The following is a 13,908-nucleotide window of genomic DNA, read 5'->3' on the forward strand; positions in this document are numbered from 1 at the left end:
ACAGTAATAATATCAATGTCAAGAGGGCTGTATTATTTGAAGTCTCTGAAAACTGTTAAAGCTACATTGTCCAACTGTGTTATCTCTCCAAAGATGGCTGACATTATTTTTGCCTTGACCCCGTACATTGCTCATGCCTGGCCTGACTTGACAGCAGTCTTAGCGGGGGGGGGGGGGGGGGGGGGATTTCTGCCAAAGCCCTAACCCTAAACTAGGCCATAACCCTGCAGGCTTCTATTTGTGTCATTCTGATTTAGCTCCACTAATTAAGCATCTAGGGCCTTTTGAGCTCGTCAGCTAGGGGTAACAAAACCGTAATTGGGCTGGGGCACTTTTTCCAGGTTCATACGAGTGTGCTTGTCCTCTAGTCTCCCGTTAAATAAGTTCTCAGATGTTGATTCGTCCGTTCAGATGGACTGGCACACCCTCTGTCCCACGTGCTCCCCTGGCGGCCATCGCTATTCTTAAAAGGTTAATTAATGACTGTCAAAACACATTCCTCATCTTAGAACAGCCCCTGTCTAGCGCAGGTTTGAGTCCCACCCATGAGAAGCACGAGGATGACCTCTCCTTTGAGAATACAGGCGGGTGGTTGACGTTTATGAATGATGTCTGGCATCAAAAGGAGTTCAGGTCCGGGAGGACTCCTTTAAATCTGGGTGAAGCCCCATCATGGGTGGAATGGAATGAAAACCTAAGTGGAGGATGCAGTCCTTAGTGACGATGAATGAATGAATGCGTTTTAAGTAAGCAGTATGAGCGCTTTTTTAAGTTTTTTAAGAAATTCTCACTAATGCAAGATTTCCAGATCACCTCTTTGCTTTCAGTGGTGAATAAATAGTAAATAAATAAACATTCATAACATTTATATTGCCCCCTTCAGGGTGTATTCCCGCCTTGTGCCCATTGATTCCAGATAGGATCTGGACCCACCGCGACCCTGAACTGGATAAGTGCTTACAGATAATGAATGAATGAATGAATGAACATTTATATTTTTTTATCATATTGTTTGTGTAATCATCTCATCACAGGCCTCACTTTTGTCAATGGTAGTAATAGTTATAATTTTGGTTGCATAGCTGTATCATTATCTTGTATATATTCTTTTTATTATATTGTTCATTTTTATTTTATTAATATTATACTGTTTTTGTTTAAGTTTTTGTCTTAATAAAATATCAATTGTTATGTTTAGTACTACACAACATTCATTCATTCATTCATTCATTATCTGTAACCGCTTATCCAGTTCAGGGTCGCGGTGGGTCCAGAGCCTACCTGGAATCATTGGGCGCAAGGCGGGAATACACCCCAGAGGGGGCGCCAGTCCTTCACAGGGCAACACACACACACACACACTTTTGAGTCGCCAAACCACCTGCAACGTGTGTTTTTGGATTGTGGAAGGAAACCGGAGCACCCGGAGGAAACCCACGCGGACACGGGGAGAACACACCAACTCCTCACAGACAGTCACCGGGAGCGGGAATCGAACCCACAACCTCCAGGCCCCTGGAGCTGTGTGACTGCGACACTACCTGCTGCGCCGGAGAGCAGGAGAATGTTTGAATTTTGAATTACAATTATATCTTACTCAAAAATGCTTTAAAAATGATATGTACACCTATATTTTTGTAGGTATTTTGCTGTTAACTTTAATAAATACAGCCACCAACATACACCTTAGCAAAACACAAGCACTCAGTTAGCGACATCTTACCATCCACTATAGCAACAAGCTGAATTACCATAGTAACCACTTAGCAAAACCATATCACATTATTGACTATGTAGCAACATAATTGCAACACTAGCAACATCTGGGATTCACATAATTTACTTTATTATTATAATATCATTAAAAAATAATTCATAAACGATCCCTTCTTTTGTTAAGGAATGATAATAATAAGGAATAATAATATAGTTACTTATATAGTGTGTATTTTGGTCCGAAAATTATTAATATTCTGTAGATGACTTGCTTTCTGAAGCCTGATTATGTTGTCACAGGTAAAAAATGACAGCCCCTCCCTCCCTTTTAAGTGAGTCACGTCAGAGAGAACAGCAGGGCGATTGTGAAGTGCACCTTCACTGGGGGACGTGGCACATCCGCTCCCATCACATCACCCCCCTGCCCTGTCCACTCCGCTCTGCCTGCCAGGCCAAAACATGACTCGGAGCTAAAATTAGCAATCCTTCCTCTCTGGGTTGCACAAGGACGAGGCAGCATGCAGGCGTGTCCCCCCTTTCCCTTTCCCTTACCCTCCCCCACCCCTCCTCTCATCATCACTGCACTCACCTTCCTCCCTCACATTAGCAGCAGGCCAGGGAATAGCCATAACATTGATGGCCATTATAAATAGGTGGTCTACTTAAGCTCTGATATAAATAGCTGAACCATTTAGAAAAAGGGGTTTGGTGATGACCTTGTCCTGATGAGAAAAGGAGGACAGCGACCTTGATGCGAGGGGAAAGTGGTTCAGTGTGTGTCCACAAGAGACGTTTGTGCATGAGGGAATCATTGTTTGAGAAGGGGAGGCTCTTGGCTTTCAGAGCTGTTTAGAGCTCCTCTGCTGAAAAGCCTTAGCAGAAAAAGTGTGTCAACATCAACAACAGGGTCAGGGCCGGCTGGTGTGAGGAACCCAAGGGAAAGAGTTGTTGTTTCTATGAAATAATGAATCAAGCAGATGTGAAACACAACTTGAGTAGGATCAAGAGACTAAAAAGTACTTACAGAACTGCAGTGAAACATCTTAGAACATCTGTCATCTCTCAGCACAGAGCTTCAGAGCACTTTGTAAAGTCAGAGAAAGCAGCACATGTTGTGTTGGTCTTCCTTTAGTCCTTTATCAGGGAAAACTGTTAGCTGGGTGTTTTTGGTTGGTGGACTCTTCAGTCCAACAGTGACACTAAAGGCTTTAAAAACTCTTGTAGCACTTCTGTGTCTGATCCACTCCTAGCAGCACAGCACCCACTAACACAACACCAAAATTTCAGTATCACTCCAGAGTTTAGAATGATCCACCATCCAAAAGATAAGAGTTTTTAAACCTCTCAGCGTCACTGCTGGATTGAAAGTAGTCCACTATCCATGTATGAAGGACTAGAGGATGGCAGACACAAACATTTTGCCCTAAGCATTGAAGAACAGGGTGAAAGGAGTGCAAAAATATGCATAACAACGGAGATTTCAGCCTCTAATTGTAGAACTACCTCCTGTTTGGTCAGTGGAACTGAGAGAATGGACAGAGAGTGTAGAAGCAAGGAGGTGGTGATAATGTTATGGCTGATGACTCTGTTAGCAGAACAGTTAAGAGTTAATAAAAAATGCTGACTACTACTGACAGTTGACTTGCTTTGGCTTTAAAGTACAGAAATCATTGTTTATTTCATAGTTTCTCTCTCTCTCTCTCTCTCTCTCTCTCTCTCTCTCTCTCTCTGTAGGAGATATCTGACATGGATGTGCAGGAGTTGGTGATGAAGTCTATTGGGCGTCTGACTCTAATCAGACAGACCTTCCCTCTGCCTCAGAACAGCAGCCAGCGCTGCGTCCGCAACAACCACCGCATCAACAACTCCCTCTGTGACCCCAAGGACCCCAAAGCTCACACACTGGAGGTACTCCTCTTCTACTTCCTCCATTTCCACACCCATCACTGCCTTATCGGTGTATTCGCGCCTGTAATGAAATCTTTCTGTTTACTTCATCAAAGAGCACTTTGAAATGTGCAGATCAAGCACAATTCCCTCTCTGATTTCTGGGTCTTATCATTGTTTGCTTGCTAATGTGGATTTTCCATGCATAGTATATGAAAAGTAAATACACTCCGTTCAGTTTTACTGATATTGCACTTTTTAGAACCTTGTCACAAAGCAGCTTTACAAAGTCCAGACCCATAATGAGCAACTAAGGGTGACGGGGCGAGGAAATGACTCCCAGAGGAAAAGCTGGGGAGAGATTTAAAGGGGACATATACCTTTTTCCACAAGAGAGCACAGTTCCCTTGGGTTTTGTAACATGCTTTGGTCAAAATACCAGGATTAAATAACACAGCACTTAAGTCTAAACTGCCCTGTTTAAACGGACCATTTCCTTTAAGTGAAAATGAGCCACAGTTCGCCCCACTCTGAGCTTTTAGACATTCTTGCTTGGGTTTCTTTGTTCTCAATTTCACTGTTTGTTCTCATCCCTATCAGTTCTCCCCACACACTGGGGTGGTTTCCCAGACAGGCATTAAGCCAAAACCTGGACTACACAGCATTTTGAAATGTGACTTTCCATTGAAAAGAGGATATAGTCCAGGACTATTCCTAATTCCTAACACTATGGTTAAAGAAAGTGAATGAATGAATGGGTCCATTTTAAACTAGCTGAATTTACAAATTTTGAATAGTGTGTAGGCTGCACAGTGGCGCAGCAGGTAGTGTCGCAGTCACACAGCTCCAGGGGCCTGCCAGTTGTGGGTTCGATTCCTGCTCCGGGTGACTGTCTGTGAGGAGTTGGTGTGTTCTCCCTGTGTCCGTGTGGGTTTCCCCTGGGTGCTCCGGTTTCCTCCCACAGTTCAAAAACACACGTTGCAGGTGGATTGGCAACTCAAAATTGTGTGTGAGTGAATGTGTGTGTGTGTGTGTCTGTGTTGCCCTGTGAAGGACTGGTGCCCCCTCCAGGGTGTATACCTGGCTTGCGCCCAATGATTCCAGGTAGGCTCTGGACCCACCACGACCCTGAATTGGATACGCGGTTACAGATAATGAATGAATGAATAGTGTGTACAAATGTTTAGACAATATATTCAAATCTTGCACAGTTATATCATGGACTACTACAACTGTGTATTGATTAATCGGACAAAGAGACCAATTTCCCAGTTCCTAGCCATAGAGTGTATCTGCTCTACGTAATATACAGTTTAATTTACGCTTCCCCCGCTTTAATTTACTGTATTTTATTAATGTATTACATGTGCTGTGCTGTGATGTGTGTGTGTGTATGTGTTTGTGAAATGTGTGGGGGCTGGAGGCAGTCGCTGGAGCGGTGGAGAGTGTTGCATTTAGTCTGGCCTTGTTTAGCAGTGTGGAGGGAGAGCAGCTCAGTGGTCAGGAGCACAGGCTAAAAGAAGCCCAATTTCACACAGCCCTGAAGCGCATCATCCTCCCCCCACCCTTCTCTCTGCACCACCAACCATTTCCCCAATAAGTAGAGGCTGTGTTAACGCCAGCACTCAGGCTTCATGAGGCCCCTAAGCATCGTCCCCATTGCATTAAAGTGCCGTCATCTGTCGTCCTCTTCCCTTGGCCTCTGTCACTAAAGTTGCCTCTGCCTCACTGCCCCCCCCCCCTTCACCCACCCACTTCACTGCAGCTGTGACATCAGCGGTCAGCACTAGAGATGACCAGAACCACTGATCTGCTGCTTCCATTTGATACTGAATGATGCAAAGGCTAGTGTCTTTACATCTGCACAAATACTGGTGTTTTAAAAGGTCTGAGTAAATGCATTTCGAATGTGGAAGTTGATTTCATGTTAAATTAATCTCAGCTGACCTGTTCAGCTGTATGTAAATGTCAGGGCACCCTGGGCCAAAGGGTATGATTGCTCGACTTTCTAATTGAAATAAATCCCACATGTTATTCAGAGATGACACTTGTGCTGTGGGAAATGGTCATTCCTTCAAAACATGTGTTCAAATGTTCAGAAAAACACTTTATAATAGTGAATTCAGCTATTTGCTAACACCCATAAATGTACCCATATAGCTAGTATAGACTCTTCGTAGAAAGCATGAAATACAATGGCCACTCTGGAGCAGCTGCATGGAGTTAATTTAGTGTGAGAACTTAAATAATTAGAAATTATTCAGCAGGCAAACACAATGCGGTTTACAAATACTGAAACGCAACTATCAAACCCACAGTTTGCATTACAAATGGCAATAAAATAAAGCATGGTTTTCACGTGTCCTGAATCTCACATTTGGGAATCACATGACTTTAGAGAGAAATCAAGCTTAACACGTGTTTATGAACAGAAACAACAGGAATCGGGGGTATTATATTTCGTGCCCATACTGCTCTGTGTCGCAGGGGAGTCCTATTCTGATGGAGAGTCTGAATTTAAAACCAGCGCGGACAACTTTTTTGTAATGTGAACCTACAGGGCCACCTACTGTTGAGGGGTAATGTGCAGGTAACGTGTTGAATTTGGTGTGGGGGCTGGAGGCAGTCGAAGTGTTGAGCCCTGTTGTGGCAAAACTGTGCTAAATGCATAGTGCCTCTGTGTCACAGGATGCATGTGTCTTGCGAATTACGGCACATGAAAATCATGCTTTATTTTATTGCAACAATCGAGGCTTGTATTTGTAAAGCTATTTTTTTAAAGTATACTATTTAAGAATATATTCTGCTTTTTTTATTCTAAATTTGTATCTAAATTAGCCCCATACAGCTTCATGAGCTTAAGGTAACCAAGCTCAGTGGCAACTGTGGGCTGGAGGAGTAGATGTAGCCTCCCAGTGTGGGGTTGGGTACCCCACAGCTTACTCTGGAGCAGAATTTAGTGGAAGTAGGATGAGCTGGAGTGTGATCCAGAGCTCAGTATCCACCATCAGTACCTGACTTCACCAGTACTCTTAAGGCTGAATGCCATCAAGTCCTGACAGAAATGTTCCAGCATCTAGCGCAAAAACCTTCCCAGAAGAGTACAGCCTTATACTGTGCTGAAGTGGGACAAACTCAAATTTATACGTCTCACTTGAGAAAAACTTTTGGCTTTTGGATGAGCTTGTAATGTAAGTTTGGAGTCATTGAATTAACAGAAAGCTTGAATGTAATGTAATAAAATGTAATAAAACTCATTTTCACCAGAGTCCTCGGGCATAACAATATGTGGCGGGCATCACGATGCCTGTTGTACCACTGCATGAAACGATAGCTCCAAAAAAGATGAAAAACTCCCCATAGTTTCGGCAGGCTTCGTCTTGGACTAAAAAAGTATGTTTTTCTGTGCGAGATGAAAGCCAGCGAGAATTAGGAGAAGAACGCAGAAGAAGGGAGAAATAATGAGTACACTGGTTCCGTAACGGAGAGGATTCCCTGTCTGGGTCTCATTGTCCGGGTTGTAGTTTCTTTTCTTTTCTTTTTTTTCAGTTCTCTTTCCAGATGGTTCTCTGAGGCCTGGTTAAGGCAGCAGGAGAAGGTCCTTGTCGTGTAAATACAAACAGCTCCCATGTCCCTGCTGGAGGCTCAAGATTGCGCAGCCTTCAATTTTTATTTATTTATTTTTTCCCCCTCCTCGGGAACCTTTAAGAGAGGAGTCCTTTGTTGTGTCCCGCTGGAATGGAGCGTGACATGCTTGCTGTACCCAGCCAGGTCTCCTCGTTCAGAGCAAGGATAAACATTAAAGCTCGTACATTAGCCTTGCTGATACTGTAATTGCTTGCTGTAGCCGTCTCCGTGTCTGAGCTCAGTAATTGGCAGTTTTGTCCTGCTGCTGTGCAAAGCAAGAGCCATTACCGTCTTCATGTATGCGCTGAAGAATGCGAGCTTTCAGCCGGATACTTCTACGGCTTGTACACGTCTCTGGAACAGATGTGGTGTAAGCACTTTCTCCACAGTAGCCAGCTTTCCGTCCAGCTGTCGAGTTCAATTCAAGCTTATAACTGAAATGGTGCAAAACAACCAAAGTTTACATCAGCTCTCTACAAGAGACTAAAGCTGTTTCACACTTGAGGGTTTCAAGTGGACTCAGAACGCTGTATGAACACCTCAAATGAACTCAGACCTTCTTTGGTTCGGAGTCTAATATGTGGAACGAGTGAAGCTGTTCTGATATGTTCTGGAGAGGCCTGCAGTACAAATATAAACAAACTCTGTTCCCTGTATGTTCTGTACAGGGACACTGTGGTTCACTATTGGTACTGAAAGCTTAGTGGTGCTTTTTCCACTGCATGGTACCTACACTTCTCTACTTGACTCTACTTTCCTCTACTGTTGGTCCCTGGTACCTGGAACCAAGTGAGCCTAGTAGGGACTAAACGTGATGTATAAACCTTGCTGAGCTCTGGTTTGCCAGAAAGACTTGTCACTCTACACCATGAAATGCAGACATCCAGCATGAACTTCATTCATTCATTCATTATCTGTAAGCGCTTATCCAGTTCAGGGTCACGGTGGGTCCAGATCCTACCTGGAATAATTGGGCGCAAGGAGGGAATACACCCTGGAGGGAGTGCCAATCCACCAGTCACAGGGCAACACACACACTCACACATGCACTTTTGAGTCACCAAATCACCTACCAAGCACCCGGAGGAAACCCACGCGGACACGAGGAGAACACACCAACTCCTCACAGACAGTCACCCGGAGCAGGAATCGAACCCACAACCTCCAGGTCCCTGGAGCTGTGTGACTGCGACACTACCTGCTGCGCCACCGTGCTACCCCTAGCATGAACTTGCCATTTGTAAAATCTCCAATCTCCAATAGAGACCACAGTTGTTTTTATCTGGAAATGTGCCATATATTGGCACTGTCCAATGAGAAAAATATGTATCTCAAAAGATAATAACTTTACAGGAGAAGGGAAAAACATTCTTAATTTTCAGTGGAAGTCAATGTAAAAAGATTCCATTTCAAGTCATTTTGGAGCATTTCTATTGGTCCATTTATGATGAAATGTGTACATACTATGAAGGGCAGCTGCTGTGTTCAAATGATGTTAAACTAAAAATTGACAAAAATGGAGATACATGCTTTTCATGTGACAGTGACGATATGTCAGTTTGGGTATAATGTTTCTTACATACCCGTTGTGCACATTAAAATTCAATTTCGTTTTATTCTCCAGAAGGAAAGTTGAATATAAGTACATTTTCATAACATAACTGTTAACTGCAAAAATAAAGGTCTGGATTTGAACAAATTCACCTTAGAATCTCATATAACAGTTACAAATATGTCCCTGAATTGAATGTACCAAATATGTACCAATGAGGCTCCCAACATAGTGGCAGTCTTTCAGAAAGTGCATAGAGTATTTACCCAGGAAACTAAATAACAAGCTTTGTGAAATAGGTGTTGGGTGTTTATCATAGGAATACAAGGACAATGCACTGCCAAACATAACAGCTTAAGAATTACTTTGTGCATGCTCTTATTTATTTAAAATAATATCATGTTTAATATAATATTAAAGTACAGGGATGTACGTTAGCTCATTTAATTGTCACCCTGGGGTGGACAGGCTTCCAGAGCACACAAGCGCTCAGTCGTACACCCTCGGTGCAATGTCAAGTCTGTGAAAGCTTTGTGAGTTAATAAACAATGGGAGACACCTAATGGCCACTCCACTCTATTTATTACGGTCTCATTAATATGGACACAACACTCAGCCAAGAACAGAGCAGCGCGATCGATCAGAGTGGACTTAACTCCCCTCTTGCTTCCAACGCCACATGCTCTGGTGTGTGTGTGTGTGTGCACGTCTGAGTGTAGTGGGACCCATAACGAAATGTGTTTTAATAATCTATTTGTCATACCCACTCCACAGTGGCCCTCCACCCACAGTGTTTGTCTTAGATTCTACTTACTGTCATTCTTAAAAGGAAAGAAAACATGAGAAAAGACAAGGGAAGGTAAACGAGCTGCAGCCACCGCTTATCAAAGCATCATGAATAATAGTTTAGGTTCGGCTTGAAGTTGAAGCCTTTGTTCAAACAGGATTAGGCCACTGACTAAAAAAAAGTGCTAGAAATGCCAGGTGTTAGGTGCGACATTCCTGTTGTTGATCAAAGAGCCGTCGACCGCTTCTGCTACCACTGCGTTATCATCAGCTCTCACAGCTGTGCCATACTGTCGAGCACTAAATGGATAGATGGTGTGCACCTGCTATCCATAATACTGTACAGAATGGAAAAAGAGAGAATTTCCTCTCTACTACTGTATGCAGCCAGTGAGACATAAATCTTTTTTCATTCTTGTAAGGGTATGATTAATTGGCTGTGGCTCTTCTCGCTCATCCATCACCCATTTCTCTCTCACCTTCTTTCTCTCTCTCTCGTTCTCTCTCTCTCGATCAGATCACCAACCGCTACATCTATGATACAGTGCTCCTGCTGGCCAACACATTCCACAGAAAGCTGGAGGACCGCAAGTGGCACAGCATGGCCAGCCTGTCCTGCATCCGCAAAGGCTCCAAGCCCTGGCAGGGAGGGCGCTCTATGCTCGAGACCGTGAAAAAGGTAAGGGGATTAACACAGACCCTCAAACGTTTGAACATATCATGGCCTCGCTTGAAACTTTCTTGCTGCTTGTTTTGTTTTGACTGAAATGAAACAGCTTGGCGAATTTACACCGTTGTGCCCAGCGTGACCCAAAATGTAGACAACTCGCCAAGGATTGTTTTATTTTTAAACACACAGCTTTGTATTCAGTAAATACAGGTTTTTCAATAAGTAATGATCCACCAGTTGAATTTCCAAAGCATTATTAAAAGCGCATATTAATGCTAGTGGTATAACGGATCATAAAATTCACAGTTCAGATCAGATGTCAGGGATTGAGTCATGGATCCGTTTGTCTGATCACAAAAATAGGAAAAAGCAGCCAGTTTTTAGTTGGAAAGTATTGAAGAGGTCAGAATGGACATAACCCACACTGGGGGAGAACTGGGCAACCTCATACACCATCACACATGTTACACACACCCACCCGTAGTGACAAGCTGAGCTAACAGGGTGGTTTGTTAAACTAAGCACACTTATATTCCCCAATGTTACAGTGAATATACATGTAAGCACCCCATAAATAGTTTGAAAAAAACCCGAACAGAGCGGCTTCCCCAAATTCTATCTGGCCCCCAGGCCCCTGAAAATCCATGTATTTTGTGTTGCTTCTTGGTTTGTATTTGAGGCTTTTATTTTGACACTGGCTGTTGTGAAGTAGCTGTTCTATTGCTCCGTTTCACTTTATTTCTTTAAATTACACATTTAAAGTTAGCAATAAACCCATCGCTCTGAGGTGACTAACTGCAAAATTACTTCTTTTTTGTTATTTTTACTTAGCCTGTGTCTATATGAGTCCCATACCATGTGATCCGCACCGTGATCCCTTAGACTTCTTATGAATTCACCCTGTGGCTGAGAGCATAACTAAATCTGCAGTCTCTAGGTGGGTATACCTAGCTATAGCTCGGTCTAATAGCTAATGTAACAGAACCGCTAGTAGTTACACCCTCCTAACTTCCTAGTTTTTGGATGAAATGCATAAAATATATTTTGGCCCAAAGGTAATTTAAACAGTTGAAATATTTGAGAGCTGATTAGTGGCGACATCTCAGGATTTAAATGCATGAGTTTTAGCTTTATTCTCAAGGCAGTACTGTCACAAATATTTATTTGGGATATCACTTTTCTTCAGAGTAAACTTAGATAATTTTTAATATGTTAAATCTGTGGTTCTCAAACCAGGCCTCAGGACCCTCACTCAGTCCAGAATTCTCTGGATCTCATTTGCAGATATATAGCTTTAAGGTGGGTTCATTTACATACTTTAAAATCTTAAATTATACAAGACTCTATTGTTTAGAGGGGTGTCATTAAACAATTTAAAAAGGACATTCTGGCCTCCTTTTCTGGGCCATGTGAGAAGCATCTGTTCTTGTTCAATGCCTAACCATAAATGAGTGCGTATGTATGTGAGTGATTGAGTGAGTATGAATGTGATTGAGTGAGTGAGTGAGTGAGTGAGTGAGTATGCATATGAGTAAGGAAGTATGTGTATTGTGATGTCACCGGAGGTGGGGAAATGAGACTGAGCCATTACTGCAATAAGCAACATTTATTAAGTGCCCTCACAAGGGCACTAGGCAGAAAGAAGTGAACAGGCAACAATTTGGGTTTGATTTTTAGCGAGATGAAGGGGCACAACACAGTGGAAGACCCCCTACTTTATGATGGTGAACCCACACTCAACACCACATTTGCTACACACCAAGCCCAAACACACGTACAACAACTCAACACACAAACAATCACATATAACTCCTAATATATCCCCTTAAACAACCAACAGGGTGGCTGCTGAGCATGCTGAGAGCCCCCCCATGAGCTACTAAGCTCCTCCCGTATTTGGCACCACCACAATTTAATTAGTGAATGAGCGACAAACCAGTTGGGAGGTGCTCTGTGTATAAAAGCACAGCAAAATCAACTAAAATAACCACCTGAAACTTAAATTCCCACAGGATTCTAGAGTATCAACAAATTTATACTGGACCAGGTCTATTTGTGATTTTAACTCACACACACAAAAAAAAACGGAATCGCAAAGGGGATAAATATGTGTTTGAGAAATGTACTCAGAGTGAGAGCTAGAGAGTTTTTTTTCCTACAAATAGGCAGCTGATTCGAAACTGTAAAGAGAGTGCCTTGACATCTGGGTCCATGCATTATAAACATTTGAAAGGCTGTTATTTGCCTGTATTTGACTCTATTCACTGCACACGGTGGGCATATGCATCACTTTGCCCATTGGCTGGCTGAATCACTTGTTCAATAATATTGCTAGCCATTTCACATTGAGAGACTTGAGAATGTTTTGAGTCGTAAAAAAATCAAACAGTCATGAAAATCACATTAGAGTTAGATTAGAAGGATTGGAGGGAACTGATTTGTTTTCTCTTACATAGCACCAGACTCCATGCCGTCAGTCATCTCACATTGTAAGCCTGACCTGCAAAATCCTTTAAAAATTGGAACCAGTATTAGAACTGTCCAATCTGGAGTGAGCGTCAGGCTATGAACCATTTACTCTAGGTGTGTGAACCATTATTTTGTATTTATTTCTTTAATTCATGAGACATGTAAATCCATACACTATTATTATTATTATTATTATTATGTAAGTTATTGTTATTTTTAACTGCTGTTAAGAAAGCAGGCTTTGGGGACAGCACTGCCCTCTTTTAATACACAAACTGGCAGACACTCACATTAGCGTTGGGTTCAGTGATTTGGGGAGAGGGTTGGTTCATCTTTTTACCGGACATGGGTACTTGTTCTTGACAGTAAGTGAGAACAGGAGAGTTTTTATGTGTGTGTGTGTGTGTGTGTGTGTGTGTGTGTGTGTGTGTGTGTGTGTGTGTGTGAGAAAGAGAGAGAGAGAGAGAGATACACCACTTTCCTTGTTTGTGTGTGCCTAAGTGTGTATGCTTGTTCCAGAAAGAGTCTTTCTGTGTATTGGTTCACCTGCAGGGCTGTGATAGACAGCTTGATTGTCTCCAGGGCCCGATCCCATTCCTCCCCCGCTGCCGGAGCGCTTTTTTGCTTTTATCCTGCCCTCTGTGGTGTTGGAGAACTATGTGTGTGTGTGTGTGTGTGTGTGTGTGTGTGCGTGTGTGCATGTGTGTGTGTTACAGGGCCAAGGGCTTGGTGTGGGCTACTGCTCTTTGTGCTGTGTGAAGGATGGCCTTGCCCCCAGGGTGCTGTAGCATATCTGTATGCACATGTATCAGCACATACCTGTCACCTAGCAGCAGAGATATGACCATGCTGTGTGTTACCTTACCTCTGCTGAGCTACGGGCAGGTTCAGTGTATGAATTCACACCTTCCAGTGTGCACTGCAGCAGCAAGTACATGAATCTGCACTTCATTTTGTATTTCAGTAGTACTTTCTTAAAGCTACCTTCCTTTGGACTTCATAACACATTCAAAAGCATTGAGCAGTGGCCTGATCAGGCTTTTTCTGAGCTTCTATAACCTGAGCAGTGGGTCCACAACATGACAAAGTGAGAGCTTTCATAGAATTTTACACTGCTACTGTGGAGCTCATAAAAGAGAATCACAAACATCTCTTCAGTAACTTGACTCTGATGGCCTCAAAAAAATAAAAAATAAAAAAG

General features: G+C 42.8%; 1 protein-coding gene across 2 annotated transcripts in view; it reads left to right on the top strand.

Moving 5' to 3' along the window:
* Window positions 1-13,908, top strand: part of grid2 (glutamate receptor, ionotropic, delta 2) — a 599,368-nt gene that overhangs the window by 398,141 nt on the left and 187,319 nt on the right. For both annotated transcript variants that reach the window (XM_066644040.1, XM_066644041.1), the window contains exons 6-7: window positions 3,451-3,624; window positions 10,086-10,247. In XM_066644040.1, the coding sequence (XP_066500137.1) occupies window positions 3,451-3,624; window positions 10,086-10,247 (336 nt within the window). The remainder of the gene's footprint in view (window positions 1-3,450; window positions 3,625-10,085; window positions 10,248-13,908) is intronic.

This window comes from Hoplias malabaricus, chromosome 14, assembly GCF_029633855.1.
Source record: "Hoplias malabaricus isolate fHopMal1 chromosome 14, fHopMal1.hap1, whole genome shotgun sequence".
In the NCBI taxonomy this organism is placed as follows: Eukaryota; Metazoa; Chordata; class Actinopteri; order Characiformes; family Erythrinidae; genus Hoplias; species Hoplias malabaricus.